At 35.4% G+C, this 26,550-nt stretch overlaps 1 protein-coding gene and 1 pseudogene across 1 annotated transcript; both read left to right on the top strand.

Annotated features, from left to right (window-relative positions):
- The first annotated feature begins 2,742 nt into the window (after positions 1–2,742).
- LOC125870137 (uncharacterized) lies at positions 2,743–20,463 on the top strand (annotated as a pseudogene).
- Positions 20,464–22,257: 1,794 nt separating this feature from the next.
- LOC125870136 (F-box/kelch-repeat protein At3g23880-like) lies at positions 22,258–23,031 on the top strand. The gene has a single exon (XM_049550483.1). It carries the CDS (start codon positions 22,258–22,260, stop codon positions 23,029–23,031), a length of 774 nt encoding a protein of 257 aa, XP_049406440.1.
- Positions 23,032–26,550: the final 3,519 nt, after the last annotated feature.

Genomic DNA, 26,550 nt, shown 5'->3' with positions numbered 1-26,550 from the left:
AAATCCCAGAGACACACCTTAACTAAACTAAGATCCTATTACCCCCCTGAACCCATTTTTTTTTTTGTAAATTTGTACACCTTTTTGGCTTACTCCAAATCCAAATATCTCCCACGTGCCTTAATTGCGTGGAGTCACGGAGTGTGCCACGTAAGACAAAAGGTATACAAAATTACAAAAAACAAAATAAGTTGGGAGGGGGGGGGGGGTAATAGGACCTTATTTTAGTTAAGGTGTGTCTTTGAGATTTCGGTCATAGTCTAGGGTTATCCCAGTAAAATTACTCTTTTATTTATTTTTCGTTAAGGAATGTGACTGGTGTGTACCAACTCAGACCTGAAGAGTATAAAAGTTCATAAATACTAAAAAAAAACTTATTACAGCCCTTGCATTTCACAAGGTTTTAGGGTTTTGATTTCCCTTTTTCCTTTGCTTTTGAATTTTCAATTTTTCGTCTTTGTTTAGGATTACCAGGAGACCAAGTTTTTTCAAAGTCCTTAATCTCCTCAGGTATATATCCAAATTCAATCAGAGCTTCCCATGTTTATTACTATACACGTCATCACTATATATGATAATGATTTATACTATGTTTTTTTTTTCTTAAAGTAGGTAGATATACTTATTTGTGTCAAAAGCATTTTAATTGTGTTTTTTACTCTATGTTATTTCATGTTCTCCTTGATTATATCGATGATATGAGAGTCATATCCATCACCCTTCGTGTCCACCGTTCCAGGAAGGCGCTGGCCACCCAAATCGAAAAGGGCTACCTCAGAAAAAGCTGCGTACTTATGGTAGAGTGAATACTACCTAGTGTGGAGCCGTCGAGGCTCTCCCACATTAATAGCTAGCTTTTACAGTGTGGAAGAATGGACATTTAGAGTCCCCAAAATTTGTATAAGAAAGTTATTGTCTATATATATGGTCTTGGGAAATGAATAACTTTTGAGTCGAGTTAGGTGCAAATGTTTATTAATTTCTTTGTATGATAAAGTGTAACATGGTAGCAAAATGTATTCGTTGCTATTTATAAATAGTTAATCTAGAGTTGGCAGATGGTTTAAACAGGATTCTCAGTGAAATTATAGTTGTGGCGGAAGGAGATTCAAAATATAAATTTTGAGATAAATACTAGAATGTATACCGAAGATTTATATATATGATCTAAAATAGATTTTGAACCCCATTTGCCACTACACTAGTATCTTCCGTTATGTCAAATGGTATTTAACAATTTACACGTAACTAGGAAGATTATGTTTGCCTTAATTACACAGTATAATTTTTTAACGAAGGGGATCAAATTAACAACATTACCAATACCTAGTTCCACCACTTAATAATAGTGCTAACTTCTAACTACCTATTCTAAAGAACTCTCTAATAAAAATAGTACTTAATAAGTTTAATAAAATATATAGGCTAAGTTGATTGTTTTCTTCTAAAATTAGGGGGGAAGTAAATTCAATAATAGTGCTAACTGCTAACTAACATTTCTAAGAAATTAGGGGTGAAGTAAATTCAAAATATAACATTAATGGGTTGAAACCAAAAATGTATTGTATAATTTTTTATAGAGATTGTTTGTGCATTTCTGAAAGGATATTTTTTTTTCTTTTATTCTTCTTTCTAAACTCATGAGAACCTTAAATTTGTACCTATTGAAAGGATTTGAGGCCATATTAGGACTGGCCTGTTGTGGGATCTACTAAAAAGAACCCTTCAACGCTACAATTTATCTGATGCCACGAGTAATTGTTGGATTTTAAAAGATGTGAATGAAATTCAAGAGTTGTGACTTTTATAAAGAGTTTTGACTTTTCTGAAAAGTTGCGACTTTTTTGACGAATTATGACTTTTCTGAAGAGTTGTAACTTTTATGAAAAGGTACGACTTTTCTGTAAGGTTGTGACTTTTCTGAAGGGTTGTGACCTTTCTGATAAGGCACAGTAAACAACTATCCACACTACCATCTATTGTCTATAAATAGAGGGGTTCCTCTTATTTTTCAGTAACAAATTTTTGAACTTCTTTCTTTTCTACTAAATCTAGTATTATAAGTGTACTTTACTTTTGTTAAGTGGTTTGCTGACATCGTGATTTTAAGTATTGATACACCGGTGAGTAAGATTATTCTATTGTGAGAGGATATATTCCATTAACCTCAGGTTCTTGAGGGGACTAATTTCCTTAAGAAAACATTGTGCATTCAATGGGATCAATTTTCTTTTTAGAGAAAATATTTTGTTTATTATTTTTAATTTGTATCAGATTCTATTTTCTTTATTGGTTTTAAGTATCTAGTTTTGAAAATATTGTTTAAATTTTATTGTTTCTTACCAAGTTCTTCAAAATTATTATTCTAAGTATCTTAGTAATTATTTCACACCAAAGGTGACTTTGAACTTTTGGTATTTATGTCAAGCATACTGCATTATACACAAACATTCTGCTGATCATCTTCGACGTTTCCTTGGGAGGAGAGTGTTTCTGTAGCTCATGCTGAAAGGTCTAACATTTATCTTCATCTGAAGCATAACTTCTTCAGGTCGAAAATTAGCTATCTTATTTTCCTGGAGAATATGCCCAACTTTTGGCTTTTCTCCTTTAGTTGTTTTTTTCTCCAATATTTTATAACCAAAAATGGTTAGCTTTATATTGTGGACTCGTGACGTTTCTTTATTTTTCTATGGTTTCAGACTTCCATTGGTATTAACAGAGTTAGAGATTTCCAGCTAAATGTCTGCCAAAGAGGAGGTTGGGGAGAGTCGAGCACATGTTGTATATAATGGGAGTGCTTCTAGAATCAATGAAATTGGGCTTCAACTTTATCCAGTTTCTGAGTATGACTCCGGGAAAGGCTTACCATATGCTCCTGTAGATTGGCCAAATGCTGCTGATAAGTGGGGCTGGCGGGCAGGGAAAAGATTTACAAGTTCAGGCACCTTTAGAGATAGATATTTGTATGTTCTGAAGCATTTTAAGGCTCCAAAAGGTGGAAAGAAAAATTCTTTTCGAAGTAAGATTCAGTTAAAAAGTATCTCCAGTCTGAGTATCCTGACATGGATATAAACCAATTTTTTGCTTCATTTAGTTGGATGATTCCTTCGAAGCAGTCGCCAAGCTCAAAAGATTAGCTTCCACAAGGATCTTTGGTATATAGCATGTAGATATTTATTCGGTTGTTTGCATCAACTAAAAAAAAAAACTTACCACATCTTTTTATTGACCTGATACCAAATTTGTTTTTCTTTTTAATTAGATATTGATTTAGACTTAGATATTAAAGAGAGGACTACATCTTTAGGGAAAAAATTGCACTCTTTACTATCTGATTCCCCTATAAGAGCCATTACTTGTATGGTTGGTAACAATATTTGTAGTAGTTTAACAGCAAAAAATCCTTTTCCGGCCATGCTATGTGATATCTATTGCAATGAGCCTGGTTTTTGCCGAGACTGTTGTTGTATCCTTTGCTGTAAAACTATCAGTTCGGACTATGATGGGTACAGTTACTTCGATGTGAAGCAACAATAGATGGCTACATATGTGGACATGTTTCCCATCTAGACTGTGCTCTACTAGCTTACATGGCTGGGACAGTTGGAGGAAGCATCAATTTGGATGCACAGTATTTATGTCGATACTGTGATTCAAGAATGGATTTGGTTCCACATGCTCTGAAGCTTTTAAACACCTGCACATCTGTTGCTTCTCATGCGGACATCAAAAAGATTCTGAATGCTGGCATTTATATTTTGCGTGGCTCACAAAAAAGAAGTGGAAAAGAGTTGTTGCATTATATTCAATCAATCAAGGCAAAGGTATAGCTAATTGATGAATTGTACTTTTTTTCCTTATGATGTTATCTTTTTTCCATTTGGGGTTTACAGTTACCAGAATGACCAATTTGATAATCATATATATCAGCTTATGAAAGGAGTCTGCATTCCTGATGCATTCAAAATTGAAAGTTCTGTGGATAGCACTGGTAACTTCTTTGCCCTCTCATCATCTTGTTTGTGTTGATCTGTTACTTTCACTTGAATATATGCATCTGAGCAAGACATTTCAGTATATGCAAATGTGGTTCTTTTTCTATAAATATTGTTTATTTCAGGATAGAAATATATACATTTTTTGATTTTTTCAAGTCAACTACCCTACAGTTTAGACGATTAGATAAAAAAACATATTATATAAGGAGTAAAGAGATAAAAGACACAATTGATACAAAGAATTTTGTACTTGTTCGGATCACCAATGTGGTGCCTAATCCAGTCCCTTTGGTTTCCTTAGAGCTTGAATGTTTCTGATTCGACAAATAGCCTATTGTGAACTCCTTGACATGAAAGATTACCGTTCACTCGTTGGTAACATCCTCTACTCGTATAGTTTTCTAATCTCTCCTTTTCTTTTCTTTTCTTTTCACTAGTTGACTTTATTAAATACAATGTTTTTACAAGATGAAATAGTGACTAGGATAGGCGTGTGCTAACTTGTTTCGATCTTTAGAATAATCATTCTTCCTTGATTCTGATAGGGTGTGCTTTCCTTCTAGTAGGTTGCTGACTCGTATTGATTTTATTTTTACGCGATTCAATCTCCTTGATTCCGGTACAATCATTTATCAATCTTTCTTAATTCTGGTAGTGTGCGACTTCCTTCCGTGTTTAGATTTATGCTTTCTTTCCACAAATTTTGGATGTATCTCTTTTTTTTCCTGCACAGATCATTTAGGACTAATGTTATTTGGTTCTGCCTTTAGCTATACTACTTAGATTTACTGGAGCATATCTGTTAGGCTGATATATCTAGATATTGTTGTTATTGTGCTTGTGATTCTTCTTACTGGGCTTGGAGTGCAACCATATTTTCTAAGGGGGGAAATGCAAGTTTAACTTGATTAATGGTGAGCTTAGTCAATTGACTTAGTTGTTGAGTAAAATATGATTAGATATTATTTGAACAATTAAATTAAGTGGTAAAACTATAATGATATTCAACTTTACCGTTTGATTGATTATTTTATATTTCAACGACACATAGTTTATATGTGAATAAGTGACGTCGGCTAGCTAGTGTATCTTCAAGAAATTGTTCCCTCTTTTTTTGTAAAATGGTCAATTTTCTGTATATAAGAAAAGCTGAAATCAATTCTCAGCATGCATAAAAACTTTTCAGTAAGAATTTTAGACTGTCGATAAAGGAAGATCAATAGAAGATGCAGAGTGATTATGGCACAAGAAAAATAATTTAACCACCCTGATACTACAATACAAAAAACTTCCATATGTAAAGTCCAATATCCATATCGATTCCAAACTTATTCAAGGTTCCTCCTTAGAGAAATAACTATGTTGTAGGCAAAATTCTTCCTCCTGAATTAGGATTTTAGTGTCCAAGTTTTAGAAGTGATCCAGCAGCTTCAAAATATCATCAGGAGCAAATTGCCTATTGAAGCTTCTATCTCTATTAAGTTGTACAAGAAAAAACAACGATGGATGTGTAATGTCTCATTTCTTGTGATTTTGTTTTTAATTGTGAAATGACCATTTTGCTTTTTCGCATAGAGTTTTCATGCTTATTTTGTGTTTCGAGAATGGTTTGTGACTGGTGAGGTCCCTGATGTGATCGGGTGTGTTTTTGGTAATTTGATCCCTCTTGAGCAAAAAGTTCTTGATAGGGTTGACTTTGGTCAATATTTTGAGTTCTGAGCGTCGGATGGGAATTTCGTCAGCTTGACCGCTACCGAAACGTCGAGTTTGAGCTGGTAGAGTGGTTGGTAAGGTTTTCGAGGCCTTAGATTGAAAGTTGGGCGTTTAGGAGAGAAGTTGATCTTTAGGCCTAAAGAAATGTCCAAGAGTGTATTTTTGTCTAGATGATCTTTCTTTGGAAATCCAAAGATTTCATTGAGTCCAGAATGTCGAGTTTAGTGGGGTAGCATATTTGATTTATTTTTATCGGGTCTCGAATAAATCCTAAGGGTCCGTTTGGAGGTTTTAATAAGTTGGGGATTATATTGTGTTGCCCATCTGGGGGCTTGATTATATTGTGTTTCCTGTGTGGGGGCTTGGTTTTATTGTGTTGCCTGTGTGGGGGATTGTATGTGTTGCTTAACCTATGTTGAGGCGTTAATTGTTGTTATATTTTCTTTGAGAGCATGTGATTCATGAGTTGCATGTGAGAGAGTCTTGTAATGCTTTTTGACCTGTTATTCCCAAGTGAGGGGATGAGTTGGAAACATTATAAAGCTTTGAGTAAACAAAATGCTTTCGAAATGGAATTCACTTATTTCAAATGAACTATTTCTCACTATTTTTCATATGAGGGTGTATATCATGATTCAACTGTGTTTTGAAAAATTTAGACTATTGATACATGTTTAGTTGATTATTGCCTCCATGCTATATATGTATTGTGATGCATCCATCCTCATTCATCATATCATGTTCTTGAGAAATTGAGAAAAATGTGGAGATTCCTTTTGAGAAAGAAAATAAGACACCGTTTTATATCCTTGACCACGCTAAGGTGGCAAGTTGATGAGATATTGAGATTGTGATTTGGTATATGAACTGTGAGTCCCCCATGGGTCCTTGTCTGGAAGCCTTAGATTGAGAGGGTGTATATGACAGGTTGTGCGAAAACCTTGATTCAATCGAACCATCACATCGTTGTATCATTGCATTGCATTAATCATTTGAGTTACTTGAGTTGTGTGTGTTATGGGAATTATTGTGACGTTATGTTTTTACTTTACTTGCGCCATTCTTTATAAATTGGCGGCATTAATGCAAGAGTGGAACTTTTTTGTATGCAGGTGGAAGCGTTCCTTAGTTAATTTATAAGCTAATTGATTCCTTTTGCTCAGTTGGCCAAGCCTACTTACTACTTGTGGGTTGTTCTCACCACTACTTCTGAATAATTTTTTATGCAGATTCTTGTTAGGGTACTCCTCGCTGTGGCTTATCATTTCTAGCTATGGAGATCTTTTCGGAGTGGTGGTGAGATCCAGTTTTCGGATCACCATTAGTTCCATCTGATATTTTTAGTCTTTATTTATTATCGGAGACTTATGATGTATTTCATACTCTAAAGTTGTATTAGATGCTCTTTATACTGATGCTACGTGGTTTTGGGATATTCTTTGTTGTTCTTTTCTATCGTTTGTGGCTTGACCACCCTTTTGGAGTCTCGTATGTGTGTTATTTTTAGATTACACACTCTTTTTGGGGGTGGGGGGGGGGTGGTGGGAGGTTGGAGTGTGTGCCATTATAACCTCGACTTTTGGATGGTAACAAAAGGCCTCTCATTTTGACAGGGGGACATATTTCAAGATACTCGAACAATCTTATCTCCAATTCCACCTATCATTATTCCTTGAGAAGAGCATATCTAGTATTGTTTATTTAAGGGATAATACATATATTTGACCTTAAACTTGGCTTCAAATTTTAACTTTGACCTCCAACTTTCATAGTGCACAAACAAGCACTTTAACTATCCAACCTTTTAATAAATAAACACGCGATTTTTGGAGCCAAGAGCGTGAAATGCAATCGCTGTCACGTGTATTAGTGAGCCACTCAATGGCTGCCAACTAATTAAACACTTTACACGTCAATTTTAGAACTAAAAAATAAATAAAAATTAATTAAGGGTAGAGTTGTCATTTCAGCATTTTTTTCACTGTTGTGTGCCTAAAAATTACTTCTCACTCGCGCAAAATGCGTGCACGTCACGCGTTTTGCCAGGTAAGACACGCGTGTTTATTTATTAAAAGGTTGGATAGTTAAAGTGTCTATTTGTGCACTTTGAAAGTTGGAGGTCAAAGTTAAAATTTGAAGCCAAGTTTAAGGTCCAATATATGTATTATGCCTTTATTTAAAGTAGAATAAATACCCAAACTCCATTCAACTATAGAATTTCTTTTAATTCTCATATCCAACTATATCTCACTTTCATTAGGATGCAAATAGCGTCAATAAAATATGAAATATTAATTACTGAATAATTGTAGGTACAGGTGTTCACAGGTCATTTTGGATAGTTTATTGGTAAAAATCAAAATCGCACCAATTTAATCGATTTTAAAATTATCAAAACCAAACCAAATCAAATATAATATACATTTATCGGTTTAGTTGTTGTCGATTTGGTTCGGTTATTTATTTACTGACCATACAAAATAAAATGAAATAAATAATTCATTCAAAATGTGATAAAGGTGACAACAATCAATTCAAAATCAAAAATAGTTAGAATGACTGACATTATAGAAATTTCAATCATTGAATTTACTAAGAATCAAGTTTTAAAATTCACCATATTTGCCTAGTCTAGAAGGAAAGGACAGTGATATTTTCAATCCACAAAAAATTGTCATAGACACTAAAACCCTAAGTGTTTTTTAGAATTGTGTAAACTGATCTAAGTCAGTTTAGACCCCTAAAATATTACTAAAAATGTTTAAAGATAATGGGGTAAGAAAATGACCAAAATACCCCTCTTTAATTCGGATGAACTTTCCTTAATCGAACAGGTTGAACTCAAACGAGCATATCTCCCTCATCTGGACTCGGAACTTAGAAAACTCGGTGGCATTGGAAAGAAGACTCAGAGACCTTTCATTTACTACCTTATGTTCCACCTAACTTATTAGTAGCTCAAGAATATATTCAAGAATATGGATTGCACTATGAGGAGACTTTTGCTCCTGTTGCAAAGATGACGACAATTCATGTGTTACTCACTATAGCATCCATCAAACGGTGGAAACTTCATCAAATGATGTGAAAAATGCATTTTTGCATGGTGAACTACATGAGGTTATATACATGAAGCCTCCCCAATAGTACAACCAAGCTCAACGTGTTGCCCGTCTGGGGGCTTGATTATATAGTGTTGCCTGTGTGGGGGCTTGATTATATTGTGTTGCCTCTGTGGGGGCTTGTATGTGTTGCTTAACCTATGTTGAGGCCTTAATTGTTGTTCTATTTTCTTTGAGAGCATTTGATTCATGAGTTGCATATGAGAGAGGCTTGTAATGCTATTTGACGTGTGTAATGCCCGAGTAAGGGGTTGAGTTGGTGTCACGCCCCGAGCCTACACGCTAGACGTGGTCGGCATTCGAATACTATTGCTGGCCTCAAGCGACCCCTTGGCCTGGATAACTTAACTCAGCGGAAGACTATAAGCATTAAGAAAGAGATTCACATGCTAAATAACTCGATTGTCTCAAAACAGAACTTACTCAAATAACTTAGTCAAATAGCTTAGAATGTTTAAAAGTCAACATTCAACTTGGCCAAAATGGCAACTCAAGTTTTAACATACGAAATGACAATGTAAAGACATTCGACTACTAACTGTCTATGAATCCTCTAAAACAAAGAGGGATGTTGGGACAGGACCCACGATCATCCTAACTTCTAAAAGACTAGAAAGTGAATAAAGAAGTCCTCCGGAATGCAAGGAGGCTCACCAACAGACTCTGAATGCTCAAGCTGGATTAACGAGGCACTGGATGCTAATCTTGGTTACCAGCGTCTGCATCATAATACGATGCAGGCCAACTGGCATCAGTACATTGAATGTATGAGTATGCGAGTTGGAATGCTAAAACAAGATATAGGCTTGAAAGGATTCTGAAAAGAAACTCTTACCTAGCTCTCCTCAACTTCTGAATAACTTAACTCAAAATGCAGTGTTAAAAAACAATAATAGTGCAATTTATACAAAGCATTTAAAACAATAGAAAACAACTTAGTTCGTTAAAGAAAATGCAATAACAAACTCAACTTTACTCATATAATAAAGTAATATAGTTTCTGTGGGAGTTTCTCTAACCGACAACCACCAATATGAGACTAAGTTGTGATACAACGTCTTGCCCACAATGCCAGAACTTTCATATACTTTGTCGTCATATAGAACGCTTAACTTAGTGGATCCACTAGCTTAACTTATGTGATCATCTAAAAAGTATGACCCATTAATACCCATGATGGCTACATGGTTTATGGAGACTTGAGTTAATATGAACTCGCATCCCCATATTGGTGCTCAATACAACTCCCAAAAATATACTTAGCTCAATGTTTTAAAACAACTTCTCTCTTTGGTTTGAGATAATTACTTAAAACTTAGCTTAAAAGGTCTCTTGGAATCGATGTTCATTTTTCTTGCTCAAATGTGAAAACATTTATGAACTCTTTGGAAATACTTAGTTCCCTTATAGCTTTTTGAGAAATGAACTCAACTCTTTAATCTTTGCTTAACTTGAAACTTATGTCTTAAAACAAAGTTAAAACATTCGTTAAAGACTTTTGAAAAACTTTATAAACTTTGCTTTGACTTGCTTCTTAATTTCTAGACTTGACTCTTAACTTCTCTTGACTTTGATCCTAACTTTCCTTGAATTGAATTATGGATTCAAGGTTCATGATCTCATGCTTATGGATGATTTCATGATGGTTAGATGTACCTTAGAGTGTTGGAATCAACTAGAAAACATAGGTACATTGCTAAGGAACTAGTACGAAAACATGGGGGAAGAATGGGAAGAACTAGCATCCCTGGCTCTCCGAGAGGCGCGGGGTGCCAGCCCTTGAGATTCAGAGACCAAGTTGGGGAGATCTGGCTGGCGCGGCGCCCCAGAGCTCAACATTCAGAGACCCCTTTTTGGGGCTATGAGAGGCGCGACGCGCCAGGACCCTCCCCCAGGTGTTCCCCGACTTTTCTTCTTCGTTTTTCAACTCTAAACCCTCCCAATCAACTTAGTTCTTTCCCCAAACACTTAGAATTGATTATATCCTCAATATATACCAGATTCAACTCAAAATTTCACCCGAAAACATGAATCAAACATTAAGCAAACTTCAACAATACAACCCACAAGAATTCAAATGAATTTCATCAAGAACTCAAATGATTTACTTTCAAATCAATATAACTTTGCTAAATTGAATCATGTTTGGCGTGTGGGTGAACTAAACCAACGCTATGTGACCTCACATACCTGGTAGGAATAAATCCTTGGCGAAAACCACACCTAAATGGATCGATCTTGATGAATCTTGCCCTTTCTTCTTCTTTCTCCTCTTTTCTCCTTTCTCCAAGCCCTAGCGTAAATTTCGAATTTCTAAAACTGACTAAAATCTCATTTGACCCATATTAAACTCCTAAAAAGGGATCAAAATAATAGGGCAAGGAAAAGACTAAAATACCCCTTAAAAATCCGGATTGGACATTTCCTTATTTGAACAGCCCAACTTCCAAAGGGCATATCTCACTCATACAAACTCGGAATTGTGCAAACTTGGCGGCGTTGGAAAGATCATTCCAATATCTTTCCAACCATATCAACAAGTAAGCGTAAATCATCCTGAGATAGGATTTGTGTCCATTTGAAGTTGACCAAAAACTCACTTTTCCTAACTTAAAAAAATTTCCAGATTTGTCACTATTTCCAAAAACGATTATTTCAAGTTCTTAGCTTCTTACTAGCTATTTAAAATTGTGAGATGTTATAGTTTGAAACGTTATAATGCTTTGAGTAAACGAAATGCTTTCTAAATAGAATTCACTTATTACAAATGAACTTTTTCCCACTATTTTTCATATGAGGGTGTATATCATTATTCAACTGAGTTTTGAGAAGTTTAGACTATTGATACATGTTGAGTTGATTATTTCCTCCATGTTATATAGGTATTGTGATGCATCCATCCTCATTCATCATATCATGTTCTTGGGAAATTGAGAAAAATGTGGAGATTCCTTTTGAGAAAGAAAATGAGACTCCTTTTTATATCCTTGACCACGCTAAGGTGGCAAGTTGATGAGATATTGACATTGTGATTTGGTATATGAACTGTGAGTTACCCATGAATCCTTGTTTGAAAGCCTTAGCTCGACATGGTGTATATGACAGGTTGTGTGACAACCTTGATTCAATCGTACCACCACATCATTGCATCATTGCATTGCATTAATCATTTGAGTTGCTTGACTTGTGTGTGTTATGGGAATTGTTGTGACCTTATGCGTTTAATTTACTTGGGCCGTTCATTATAAATTGACGGCAGTAATGCCAAAGTGGGACGTTTTTATATGCAGGTGGAAGCGTTCCTTAGTTAATTTATAAGCTGATTAATTCCTTTTGCTAAGTTAGCCAAGCCTACTGATCATTTCTAGCTTTGGAGATCTTTTCGGAGTGGTGGTGAGATCGTGTTTTTGGATCACCATTACTTCCATCTGATCTTTTTAGTGTTCATTTCTTATCGTAAACTTATGATGTGTTTCATACTCTAAAGTTGTATTAGATGTTCTTTATACTTATGCTACCTGGTCTTGGGATATCTTTGTTGTTCTTTTCTATCGTTTGTTGCCTGACCACCCTTTTGGAGTCTCGTATATGTGTTATTTTCGGCTTACATACTTTTTTTCGGGGGTGGGACGGTTGGAGTGTGTGCCATCATAACCTCAACTTTTGGATCGTAACAAAAGGCCTCTCAATTTGATAGGGGGACATATATCAAGATACTCGAACAATCTTATCTCCAATTCCACCTGTCATTATTCCTTGAGAAGAGCATATCTTGTATTGTTTATTTAAAATAGAATAAATACCAAAACTCCATTCAACTATAGAATTTCTTTTAATTCTCATATCCAACTATATCTCACTTTCATTAGGATGCAAATAGCATAAATAAAATATGAAATATTAAATACTGAATAAATGCAGGTAGAAGTGTTCACGGGTAGGTTTGACTCGTTTATTGGTAAAAATTAAAACCACACCAAATTAATTGATTTTAAAATTATCAAAACCAAACCAAATCAAATATAATATACATTTATCGGTTTAGCTGTTATAGATTTGGTTCGGCTATTTAGTTATTAACGATACAAAATAAAATAAAATAAAATAAATTATTCATTCAAAACGTGATAAAGGTGACAACAATCCATTCAAAACCAAAAATAGTTAGAATGACTGACATTTTAGAAATTTCAATCATTGAATTTACTAAGAATAAAGCTTTAAAATTCACCATTTTGGCCTAGTCTAGAAGGAAAGGACAGTGACATTTTCAATCCCACAAAGAATTGTCATAGACACTGTCACTCTCCGAGCCTACACCCTGGACGTGATCGGCACTCGAGAACCATTGCTGGCCCCAAGCGAACCCTTGGCCTGGCTCAACTCTTAGCAGAAGACTTACTCAAGAATAAAGAAACCTCAAATATAACTTAACTCGTAAAGACATCATTACTAAAATTAGTTTAGCTCAATATAGTCTGAAATGTTCAATAACATAACTGTTTAACTCAAGTCTTAAACATTTAACAAAAGAAATGGAAAAGACTACTCAAAACACTACTATCTATGAAGCCTCTAATGACAATGATGGAGGTCGGGACAAGACCCATGATATCCTAACAAAACTAAAAGTAAATGGGAATCCTCTGGAAGCAAGGAGAATCACCAAAGCAACTCTAGAACTGTATGTTATATCAACGGTGCGTCTATTGATGAACCTGAACTCCTGTATCTGCATCATAAAACATGCAGGCTAAATAACGTCAGTACATGAAATCTACGAGATGCAAGGGGAAATCTAAAGCACAAACATAATCTTGAACTAATAATAACGAAGAACATACTCACCTCATCTCAACTCAACTCAAGGATACTCAAACTCAGTTCAAAATAAAAGCAACAATAAAGATGCATTATAAAGAAAGTTTTTAAAACAGTAGATAGTAACTAAATTTATTTTAAAATACAATAATAAGTCTTTTACTCTTATTTAGGAGATTCTCTAACCGACAGTCATCACTATGAGCTATGTGATAATACAATGTCTCGCCATACTTCTAAAATTGTCCTATACCATGCCGGAGTATAAGACATCGTCAACTAAGTGGATCCATTAAGCTATGCTTAAAAAGCAATAAGGAATCATCTAAAAAGTATGACCCTTTCTACCCATGTTGGCATACATGGTTTATGGGGACTTTGAGTTGTCTGAACTCGTCCCCATATTGGTGCTCAATACTACTCTCAATAGTATAACTCACGCTCATATGTTTAAAAACATTTCCTCATCCGCAAACTTTGAGATTATTACTCAAAAGGTTCTCTTTAAAGAGATTATACTCAAAAACTCCTCATGAACTCATTTGGAAATCGATGTTTCCTCTGATGTTAAATGTAAAAACATTCACTCTTGGGAATACTTAGTTCCCATATATTCATTTTGAAAAATGGAACTCAACTCTCTTTATCTTCATACTCAAGTACTCAAGTCTTAAAACAAGTTTAAAAGTTTTGCAAAAAGACTTATCAATTGACTCAAAGAACTTCCTCGAACTTTACTCTTAACTCTATCTTGAATTTGAATTATGAATTCAAGAGCTATGACTTGGATATGCATGATCTCTCAAGGTTTACTGAAGATTTGAAGTATGGATATCAAGTAGATAACATAGGTACGATTCGAGGGAACGCACACGGAAAGAAGGACGGTAGGGTAGGGACTTGTCGTACTGAGTGGCGCAGGGCACCAACCCCTAAGCTATAGAAAGTGGTTTGGGGTGCACTGAGTGGCGCGGCGCCCCACCCCTAGACCGAGGTTTTGATGAGTTTTCTTGCTTCAATTTTATCTCTAACTCCCCTAGAATCGAACGGTTTCCCTCAATCTCTTTTAGATTCTTAGACCCAACATAATTACAATGAAATCCACTCTAATTTACTCAAGAACAATACTAAACCATAAGATCCTCATTGCAAGAACTCAACGAAACCTCATATCACAGAATGAACCACAAACTTCAAGAGAATCATCAAGAGCTTAATATACCCAATCTTATGGATGAAATTCGTAAAAGAAACTCATGATTGGAGTGTGTGTGAATGAACTCATCACTATGAAAACTTAAATACCTCGTTAAGATCAAATCCTTGGTGAAATCCCTTGACAATTTGCAAGAAAACCTTGAACGTTCGAATATTCTCCTTTCTTCTTCCTCTTAAATTTTTCTCTAAAACCCTAAGCATATTTTAGAACTGTGAAAACTGATCTAAGTCAATTTATACCCCTAAAATATTACTAAAAATGTTTAAAGATATTGGGGCAAGGAAAATACCAAAATACCCCTTCTTAATTCGGATGAATTTTTCTTAATTGGACAGGCTAAACTCAAACGGGCATATCTCCCTCATCCGGACTCAAAACTTAGCAAACTCGTGGCATTGGATAAAGAAATTAGAAGCCTTTCATTTAATACCTTATGGGCCACCTTAATCATCATGTACCGAAAGTTATGGTCGTTTGGAGTTGACCCAAAACTCAAATTAACTCTTTCCAATTTAGCTCTTTCTAAAAATAGCTCTTTCTAAGATCGAGGTGTTACAATATCTCCCCCTTGGGAACATTCGTCCTCAAATGAGATCACTCTAAGTAGAACTAAGGGTGGCAACATCTAACACCCAGGTCAAACACCAACATATAATTTAACACAACATAGCATATCAACTTAAAAAGTGTTTTACAAAAAGTCATTACCTTGGTATGGAATTTCTCTGGAAGAGAAGAGTTGTATGTATCTCTTCTTCATATCCTCCTCAGCCTCCCGAGTAGCTTCTTCAACAAACTGATTCCTCCATAGGACCTTGACTAATGCAGCCTCCTAGGTTCTCAACTTGCGAAACTGACGATCAAGTATTTCAATGGGTATCTCCTCATAAGATATGTTGTCCTTAATACCAATATTTTCAATAGGTATAATGAGTAAAGGATCACCCATATACTTCTTCAACAAGGAAATGTGAAACACCGAATGGACTGCTGCTAACTCTAACGGTAGCTCCAACTCATAGGCTACATTGCCAATCCTCTTGGATATCTTGTAAGGACCAATATACCGGGGACTAAGCTTCTCCTTCTTATCACATCTCATAACACCTGAGTGACACCTTCAAGTATACTCAATCATCCACCTCAAACTCCAAGTCTCTTCTCCTAACATCGATATAGGATTTCTGACGACTTTGCGCTATTTTCAACCTTTCTTGAATGATCTTCACTTTCTACATAGCTTGATGAACCAAGTATGATCCTATCAACCCAGCTTCACCAACCTCAAACCAACCAATAAGAGATCTACATCTTCTCTCATAGAGAGCCTTATAAGGAGCCATCTGGATTCTAGAGTGATAACTGTTGTCGTAAGCCAAATCAATGAGAGCTAAGTGATCATCCCAATTACCCTTGAAATTGATAACACAGGTCCTCAACATATCCTCTAGAGCCTCAATATAATACTTAATAATAATTCTAAGATTATATCGGGATAAAAAATTTATACGGTATTTTAATCCTAGATATCTAACCTTATCTTGCGTACCAAAATAAATTGATAGAATGAGTTTTATACTTGGATTATGAATAGTGTATATATAAGTTAATTGTGTAACGATGGGGTATATATGAGTTAGTTTTATAATAAGGGGTATATCAATTATAAATCGCAAAGTTTAGGGTATATCAAAGACCGTGTTCATATGCAGGATGTTTTAGATTTAAATATAATGTCGTCGAGGAATTGCCAAATGTTTGTGAATTCTATTGCATTCAATTTGTAAAGGTCCCCTATTTTCAGCTCCCTGCTTATGAGTTCCACAAGATGCCAGCTCTCATTCTTCCCATCAAATTTGTAAGCTTTTACTTCTTTTAACTGACTAAGTTGAGGTGCTTCCATGAGAAGTAGAATGAATCGAATTCTTCATATACATTAATCGGTCGATGAAACATATAATCATTTTGATTGTTTATGATATGTTGAGTATCCTATGATAAAGAAAGCTTTCTCAAAGAATGACAAATCGCCACATGACTAGCAGATAATGAAAGATCACACTCAGTCAAGACCAGTTCTCTTAAAGAGTTTGAAGCCCAGAATTTAAAAATAGGGAAGGGGTATGATGAAAGATGTGTATAATTTTTATAGACTACATCTTTTACACCATTCTGAAGAGCAATACCAAGGCACTTATCAATAAAAGGGGACAGAGCACCCTCAGATCTTGCAAAATTGAGAAATTCAAACTTGTCAATTGAGATTTTCTCATCCCTGTATCTCTCAATAATTTTGTTCACTATTTTGATACTTTCATGAGTAGAACGAACTGCGAATTTCAAGTTGGGATGAGTCAACTAGGCCTGTAGCCATATTTTGGAGAGAATTCTCATTTGCGTTGCTTCTATATAATTAAGATAACAGAGTATTTTGTGAATAACAGGTTCATGCAATATGTCAACTATTGTTGTTTCAATTTTACTCTAATGTTGTTTCATTAATCGATTAATGTATATGAAGAATTTGAGTCATTCTACTTCTCATGGAAGCAAGTGTTGGCTTAGTCAACTAAAATAAGTAAAAGTAAAAAAGCCTACAAATTTAATCAGGAAAGCAAGAGATATACCCCTCTCGTTCTACTTTTGGTTCAAATATACCATTTTCATTATACTGTCGGTTCAAATTAGATTGGAAGTGATTGTGTTGGACTTATTAAATTTTGGTGAAGGGACATGATCCAGAAGCCACCAGGTATGTTGCTTGTTCGAATTTTGCACCTGTTGTTGATCTTGTTAAGGAAGAAAAGAGCATTGATCTCACAAACCTCCTCTGGACTACACACATGATATTGGAGGAACGATAGGATGTAGGAATGGTAGGCACAGGGAATTCAATTACAAGTGACTGTTTTGCACTGTTTGGTAACCAAGCTAAAACGGATGTGTAACACTAGGGATATATAAGAGTTATTTTTATAATATGGGGTATATTAGTTATAAATCTCAAAGTTTAGGGTACATTAGAGACCATTTATCCCTATAATATGTGTCAATTGGAAAAGTCAGGGGACATATGCAAGCAATTAAGAAAAAGAGAATAAATTATGCAAACATTTGAAATATGTTTTAACGAAGCTATAAATTCAAGAATCACCTAATATGACAAACCCTAATAATTTTTCCAGAGAGATCAACCAACTAATCATGATGAAAGCCACATCTGACATATTGTCTGACTGTCTCATTCACAAAATACTCTGTTTTCTCAGTTTCAAAAAAGCAACCAAGATGAGCATTCTCTCCAAAACATGGCTACGAGCCTGGTCGACTCATCCCAATTTGGAATTCAGAGTTGATTATCTTAATGGTAATATGGAAAAAGTGGATAGCATCATAAAGAGATATCGGGATGGAAAAATCCCTATAGAAAAGTTTGAATTATCAGACTCTAGTTATTCTGATGAAGTTTTCCCTTTGTTTGATAAGTGGCTTCACATTGCACTTCAGAACAGTGTAAAAGATATCGTATTTGGAGTTCCTCAGTATACATCATACACCTTACCTATTTTCACAATCTTCCCAGCAAAATCTTTAAGAGAATTGGTTCTGAGGGGTTTTAATTTGAAGCACGTTTCGTTATCTAGTGGTGGTGTGGCGAACTACAATTCATTGAGAAAGCTTTGTCTTTCTTCTATAAGTTTAGACGATAACATGCTTCAGACACTACTTAATAGATGTTCTTTGATTGTCAATCTCATCCTTGAGTATTGTTATGGGTTGGAAAAGATTGAGTTGTTGAATCTTCAAAGGATCAAGTCAGCTACTATTAAGACATTTAGAAACCAGCGTGTTAAAATTGACACCCCAACTCTTGAACACCTATACTATTTAGACGTTGGGGAAGCGTATCCTATGTTGGATATTATCAATGCTCCAAATTTGGTATCACTGCAGTATATAGGAGATCAAATTCCTAAGACTTTTGTGGATGCGAATTTGCAATGGAATTGCCATCCTAGAAAAGTCATCCTTTTCACAACTAATAAAATGATTTCATGTTTTATGGATCGTTTAATGAATATGAGGAGTTCGAGTCATGAAAGCAAGCCTTTGCGTGATAAATTACAAGAAGTAACAACCTACAAATTTGATTGAGAAAATCAAAACTGGTATCTGGTAGAGTTCGAAAGTGGAAAGCTGGCTCTTTCTGGGATAAATTTTATTTTTTATTGGATTGGTGATGCAGTCACTTTACTCGAAATGCACTGTTTCATTTCCAGGCTTGATTCTAGATATTTAAGAACTTTGTCAAATATGTTCAAATTTGGAATATCATTGCACGGAGACACTACAGTCGGTGTTCTGTTTTTCTCTTCAGTTCATGTGACTTTACTATTCTAGTTTCATTTTAAGGCCTTAAAGTAGGTATGTTGTGTGTCGAAAAGGGAAGTTAAGTTGCATATAGAACCATAAAGCATCCTTTTACAAGATCTCTTGATCAGTCCATTGCTTTTATTAACTTCAAAAGCTCTGTTTTTCTTGTATTAACTTCAGGATGTTCACAGATCATTAACTTCAGAAATATAGCTCTCCTTTTCACGCATTCCCATTTTCCGTTTCATTTTCTAATAATTCCACTCATAATATATTCAAAATGAGCATAGCTTCTCTGTATCACCGCAAAATTAGCCAGTTGATAGCCACCATATTGCCTTCCCAATAAATATGAACAAAAGAGAATTGATAAATAATGTCCTTAATCTGCCAAGGGCCATGCATTTTGTTGTTAATCAGGTTAACCATCAGTTTAGGAGTTACTATATATACTGATGATACAGTCAAGTCCCTTGAGCATACATCACTTCAAAGTTACCATGTATACGATGACATGAATCGTGGTTGCTATATATATAATTTAAGGCCTCAAAGTAGGTATGTAGGATTGTCGTAACGGAAGGTTTCCTTCCCTTGATTGCCTGCTGTGTATAATCAATCTGAGGTTGATCTTCTAATTACAGATGAAGTAAATGCTAGTAGTTCCTTTTGTTCTATTTCTCCCTTTTAATCGTTCATGTTTCAGTTTCTTTTTTATGGTTTCTGCAAATTTATTAAACTAAACATCCTTGTAGGGGTGCATCAGAAAGATGCATAACCCTTGTTTCAAGAGATCAAGCATATTCAAAAAGTTATTCTGAAGCTAGCACATTGCAGGAATTAGAAGATGTCGAGAACAACTTGATCAAAGAATCTCCATTTTATACTCAATGAATTACTCCAAAGTTTAATAAGTTTGTGTCTGGCAATTTACTCAATGAATTACTCCATTATATTTAAATTGGTTTAATTTTAATATTTTAAAAATTGATTAAATTGGTTTGGTTGTGATTTCAATCAATAATCAATCCCAATCGATGTGGAGGGTGATCAGTTTTTTCTTCATGAATTTTATTCTTTTATTTTGTTGATGTCTTTAACTTGGCCATGCTGTTCCTTGATGTTTTCTTCTATGTTTGACAGGATTTTGAGTCCTGCTCCGGCAGTCGGAGACTCCATGAAATATGCCTGCTTTGAGAAACTCGAAGAATAACATATGTATGAAGGCAGATAGACATACATAAATAAAGTTTCCTTGAACATTTCATTGTATTTTGATTATTATCGATTCACTCCAAAAAAGCATTTTATTCCCCACACAAATTCAAACTAAAGAGAAAAGTAACAAAGTATCAATGTCTGCATTTGTTGGTTCATAAATCATATTATCTATTCAGTTGATCTACATCTTCCTTCAGTTTATTGGCGAGACTCTATATGCATCATCTTGAACAACATTTTTCTCATTAGCACCTTTATCTTGATCATTAGCGCCTCCATCTTGACCATTAGTGCCTACATCTTGTTCATTAACACCCCAATCTTGATCAGCAATTTGTTCATTCGCACCTCCAACTTTTTCCTCGTAATGCTTAAGCAACGTTACCTCATTCCAGTAAGGCAAATCAGCATATCTCTGCCACAAAATACTCATTCATATCAACACCTTACAAGTTTCAATTCACAAATTTAATTTGTTAATTAGAACCTTACAATTTCATCAAAAATCATCCTACTTTGTATCGTCTCTTCCTGTACATTGCGCGATGCAATCTGGAGATCATAGATTTTTGTATTTCAAAAAAAAAAAAAAAAACATAACAAAATTGTCTTGTTCAAAAGAATCATACACTTCTTACAATTTCATAAAAAATCTTTCTACTTTATCTTGTTTCTTCTGTACTTTGGGGGCAAAATCATATACTTCTTACAATTTCGCACTCCACATCATATACTTCTTACAATTTCGCACTCCACATTGGGCACAATAAGCATCGACTAGAACACCTAACCGCACGCGGGCCGGGCTTAGAGCGCGTCAAATAGGGACCATGATCCGTAGTAACCTAACGGTTGTCCTGTTAAGAAGGCAATCTCACTCACCCTCTTGACCATCGGAGGGACGATCAAGAAAGTGTTGAGACCCAAGAAACTGTTGACTATTGATGATGCCAGTGTACTCCCCCACATGCAGGGCATGAAGGTATATATGACACTCAATGGCCAACGGTCCATTGCCGATTGTGATTCAGGAAGACTAAAGAGCAGTCCCAGTTGGCAGCGACGGTCATCTACAACATATGGTGCATGAACATTAAACCTGCATATGCATACACAAACCGCGTAATCATCTGTAAAACTCAATTTCCAAATATATATATGAGACTTACGCGCCAATAAAGAGACCTTCCTAAATGTTTGGCTCCAGAAAGATGTACAAGACATAAAGATTAAGTATAGAGAATTCAGACTATTACTAGTTTTCTGGAAAAATGGAAGCAGAGAGTGATGAGAATATCCGTACAAGGCAAAAAAAAAATCCTCGATGAATCCAACAGATGCAATAATGAACAGGGAGATCACTGCATTCAAGTGTATTCTATCAACTTTGTTGATTGAATCAAGAAGTTGTTGTTGGGTTTAGAAGACAAGAATGGAAAATGATGTGATTTTTTTTTGGATGAGTTGTGATTTTACCACATTACCCCTAGTAACTATAGTAAGTATTTTCTTTAATTATCATTATTATTTTAGTCTATTGAATTTAGAAGTAACTAATAGAGAAATAAATAAATGAATGTGGGAAATAAATATAGATGACTCTCATAAATATTAGGGTTTTCAATATTGTAAGGAACTCTCAACTCTCAAAATAAATATAAAGAAGACTTTTTTGAATTTTACGGTTACCACAATCGCAGTAAAACTCTTGTATTTCATGCAGAAGTAAAACTCTCAAAATATTTGCAACAACTAAATTTCATTCTCTCGATTTTCATCAATTCCAATGCTAGAATCGATCTTGGGAATCCCTACTCTTCCATCAGAGCTCATCACGGAAATCCTCTCTAGGCTTCCGGTGAAATCCCTCTTAAAATTCACTTCCGTTTCAAAATCTTGGCTTGATTTGATATCTAGTCCCGAGTTTATCAAGTCTCAACTTAACTTATCAGCTAATAACAAGGACAACACTCACCATAGGCTCATGTGGTGTGATTATGATGATGATAATCTTAAGGATTGGTCTCTTAGGCCTGTACTTTATGAGTCTAATGCGACGGAAGCATCTTACTTTAATTTTCCCATGAAAAAACAGCAACAGATTCGTTATATAAATCATGTCAATGGGTTATTTTTTGTTGATTGGTCAAACAATTTGTTTCTATGGAATCCATCCATTAGAAAGTACAAGAAAGTACCCCATTGTACAACTAATTCGAGGGATGCTATATGTGTCATATATGGTTTTGGATATGATAAATTTTGTGATGATTATAAAGTAGTGGCATGTACTTACTATAATGGACAATATTCGTATGATACTCAGGTCCATATATATAGTCTAAAGACCGATTCTCGGAGAAACATTCATTGTCTTGATCAGAAAAGGGATTTTATAGAAAATTCAGGTAAGTTTGTTAATGGGAAGATTTATTGGGTTAATGATGACTCTAGTGATCCTAACATATTTTATATTGATTTGGTCAATGAGAAATTGGAAAAGATGGAGCAACCACCTCACGGAGAAGGAAACTACGATTTGCAATTGGGACTATTGTAACATCCGGCAATTTGAAATAGCTATGAAGAAGCTTAGAATTGGAAATAGTCAATTTTTGGAAAGAATTCAAAAATCTGGAAATTTAGTCAAGTATGGAAACAAAATGAGTTTTTGGTCAACTTCAGACAGTCATAACTCCTAGCTCAGGATGATTTAGGTGTATTTCAAGTTATGTTTGGAAAGCTCTTGGACTGATCTTTCCAATGCCGCTGACTTTGCTCGATTCTGAGTTCGTATGAGTGAGTTATGCCCTTTGGAAGTTGGGTTGTTGGCACCTGGAAGTTCATCCGAATTTGTAAGGGTATTTTGGTGTTTTCCCTAACCATTTCTTTTGGTTATATTAAGGATCTAGACTGATTTTAAATCAGTTTTCCCTTTTAAAAAGTGAGGGTTAGGGCTTTGAGAGAGAAGAGGAGAAGGAGAACAAGAAGCAAGGTTCGTAGAGATTGTCGTGGATTTCGTCAGGGGTGATCCCTATTAAGGTATGTGAGATCATAGTGTTGGGTTGGTTCATTCCCCCACGTGCCAAACTTGTTTAATTCCGAGAAAAGATTGGTTGTGTTTGTTGAAGTTTGTGGTTGTGATTGTTGAAGTTGTGGTTGTGTTGTTGAAGTTTCTTGTTGATTTGGTGCATGTTTCCGATTGTGATTTTAAGTTGAATCCATTGTATATTAAGGGGTTTTATGATTGTAAGTGTTTGGGGCTGGAACCTTTGAAGTTAAGGAGATTTAGAGTTGGAAAAACTAAGGAGAAAAGTCGGATTTTTTTGGGGAAAAGGTTGGGGCGTCGCGCCAGCCAACGCACCCCAAAAGGGGCTCTGAAGTTCCAACCTTGGGGCAGCACGCCTTGCAAAGCGCCCAGCAGGCCCCTCTAAAGTCTGAAGGCTGGCGCCCCGCGCCACTCAGAGCGCCAAGGACGCCAATCTTTCCCATTCCTTCCCCACTTTTTCGTACATGTTCCTTGGTAATGTACCTATGTTTTCTAGTTGTTTTCAACACTCTAAGGTACATCTAAAAATCACAAACTGATCCATAAACATGAGATCATTACCCTTGAATTCCATAATTCAATTCGAGGAAAGTTAGGATCAAGGTCAAGTGAAGTTAGAGTCAAGCTTAGAAGTTAAGCAGTAAGTCAAAGCAAGTCTTTAAAGTTTTTCAAAAGTCTTCATTGAATGTTTTAACTTCATTTATAGGCTCAAGTTTCAAGTTAAGTAAAAAGTATAGAGTTTCAAGTTAAGTAAAGAGTATAGAGTCAAGTTCATTTCTCAAAAGTTATTAGGGAACTAAGTATTCCCAAAGAAGTTTATAAATGTTTTCACATTTAAGATGAGAGGAAACTTAGATTTCCAAAAGATTTTTGAGCAGTTTGAGTACTATTTGTTTTAAGAAAAAGATGAGTTTTGCGAAAGAGTTTCTAAAACATGATTAGTATGACAACCGAGTATGTCAATAATGTTTAAACAGTATGGTCTCTAGATATATCATCAATGTTTATGCAGTATGACTTCCCGAGTCATCAATGATCATATTAAAATATGGTTTTGATATGTTCTTTTTAGAAAGAGTTTTCAAGAGCTATTACCTCTTTTAAGAGGGTAGTTTGAGCAATTAATTCAAACTAGAGAAAGAAGTTTGTTTTTAAAAACATATGAGCTAAAGTATATTTTGCGAGTACTTTTGAGCACTAAAATGGGGACGCGAGTTCATATTAACTCAACTCTCCATAAGAACCATGTAGCCAAACATAGGATTTAACAGGTCATACTTTTTAGATGATCACGTAAGTTAAGCTAGTGGATCCACTAAGTTAAAGTTAAAGCGTTCTATATGACGGCAAAGTATATGACAATTCTGGCAGCGTGGGCAAGACGCTGTATCACCACTTAGGCTTATAGTGGTGGCTGTCGGTTAGAGAAACTCCCACAGTAGAAATTGCATGGTTCCTCAAGGGGTTTTGCTTAGTATGGATGGGGGTATGAGACTTCATTCATGCATTGCACAAGTAGACTTTGAGAGGGAGCATGGTATTTTTATGATATTATAAATATGATTTTTGACATCATGTTTTAAATAGTTTTACAAGCTTTATATATTGCATGTATCTTATTACATTATATTGAGTTCAGTTACTCATGAGTTGAATAGAGCCAAGGTAAGTTCTCTTTTGTACCCCTTTCAAGATTAATTTGTTGTTTAGTTGTCCAGCTCGCATACTCGTACATTCCATGTACTGATGCCAGTTGGCCTGCATCTTATTATGATGCAGACGCAGGTACCCAGGATCATCGTCCAGCACACCGTTGATCTAGTTGAGCACTCCAGAGTCAGTGGTAAGCCTCCTTGCTTTTAGGAGGACTCTGTTATTTCGTTTTTCCAAGTTTTGTTTTATTAGGATGTTGTAGGGTCTGTTCCAACATCCATCTCAGTATTATAGAGGCTTCATAGACAGTCAGTCAGCTAGTATTGAGTCTCTCATCTATGTATATATATAAATATTCTATTTTGAAACTCGAGTTGCCTTTTTGGCTAGATTTTATCAGTTAGGTTATTTTATGACCTTTTGTTGCATGGCGTTATTCTGTTGAGTTAAGGTTTCCGCTGAGTTAAGTAAGCCAGGCCAAGGGTTCACTTGGGAGCCAGCAATCGTCTTCGAGTGCCGGCTATGTCCAGGGTGTAGGCTCGGGGCGTGACAACTATATGGAAGTGATCTTTGTGGCTATGCTAATAATTGGGGAAAATGTGTGTCTCTTTGGGTTATGAAAAACTCTTGGACAAAGATATTAACCATCAAGTATGATTATTCCCTATTTTTGCAAGTTCTTCCATTATTTTCACACATTCTTCCATCTTTCATGTCAAATAAAGGTGAAATTGTGGTTGGTTTTGAATCAACTAATATAATTATATATGAAGAAACCTAACCTCTATACAAGAACCAGGTTTTGGTACTTTTGTTGCAGCACAATAAAACAAAGATTTTATCGTGGAAACCTTCCTACCTCAAGAAAGGTAAAACCCAAACCACAATCTTATTAACTTCAAGATTCACGTCCGTTTTCAGGATTACAATTTAAAAGGAACTAACTCTAGTAGTGACTTCTACTTTGCTTTCCCAAGACTTTAGAAGAACACTCAAAAGTTTTTTGATTGCCTTCCCATTGGGAACTATTTCTCCTAGAGAGTAGATTTCATTAATGAGAGCAGTGAACCTGGTGTGCATCTCTTGGATTGTTTCACCTTCTGCCATTTGAAATATTTCGTATTGTCTATTCAAATTATCAATTTTAGACTTCTTTACCTGAGTTGTTCCTTCATGCGCAGTTTGTAGAGTTTCTCATATTGCTTTTACATCTTGACATGATGAGATTCAATTGAATTCATCTGGACCTATTCCGCATATCAAGATCTTTTTTGCTTTAGCATTGTTCTGAATTGCAAGTTTATCCGCAACATTCCATTCTTTCCTATCCTTTGGTACTTGAGTGGTTCCATCAGTTCCATTCTTCATGGGTATGGT

Source organism: Solanum stenotomum, chromosome 7 (genome assembly GCF_019186545.1).
Source record: "Solanum stenotomum isolate F172 chromosome 7, ASM1918654v1, whole genome shotgun sequence".
NCBI classification, from domain to species: domain Eukaryota; kingdom Viridiplantae; phylum Streptophyta; class Magnoliopsida; order Solanales; family Solanaceae; genus Solanum; species Solanum stenotomum.
The sequence above is the reverse complement of the archived record's forward strand: the minus strand, read 5'-3'. Positions and strand labels throughout refer to the sequence as shown.

Excerpts from the sequence above, each read along its gene's own strand:
- LOC125870136 (XM_049550483.1), top strand. The coding sequence starts at position 22,258 with ATGCTAGAATCGATCTTGGGAATCCCTACTCTTCCATCAGAGCTCATC.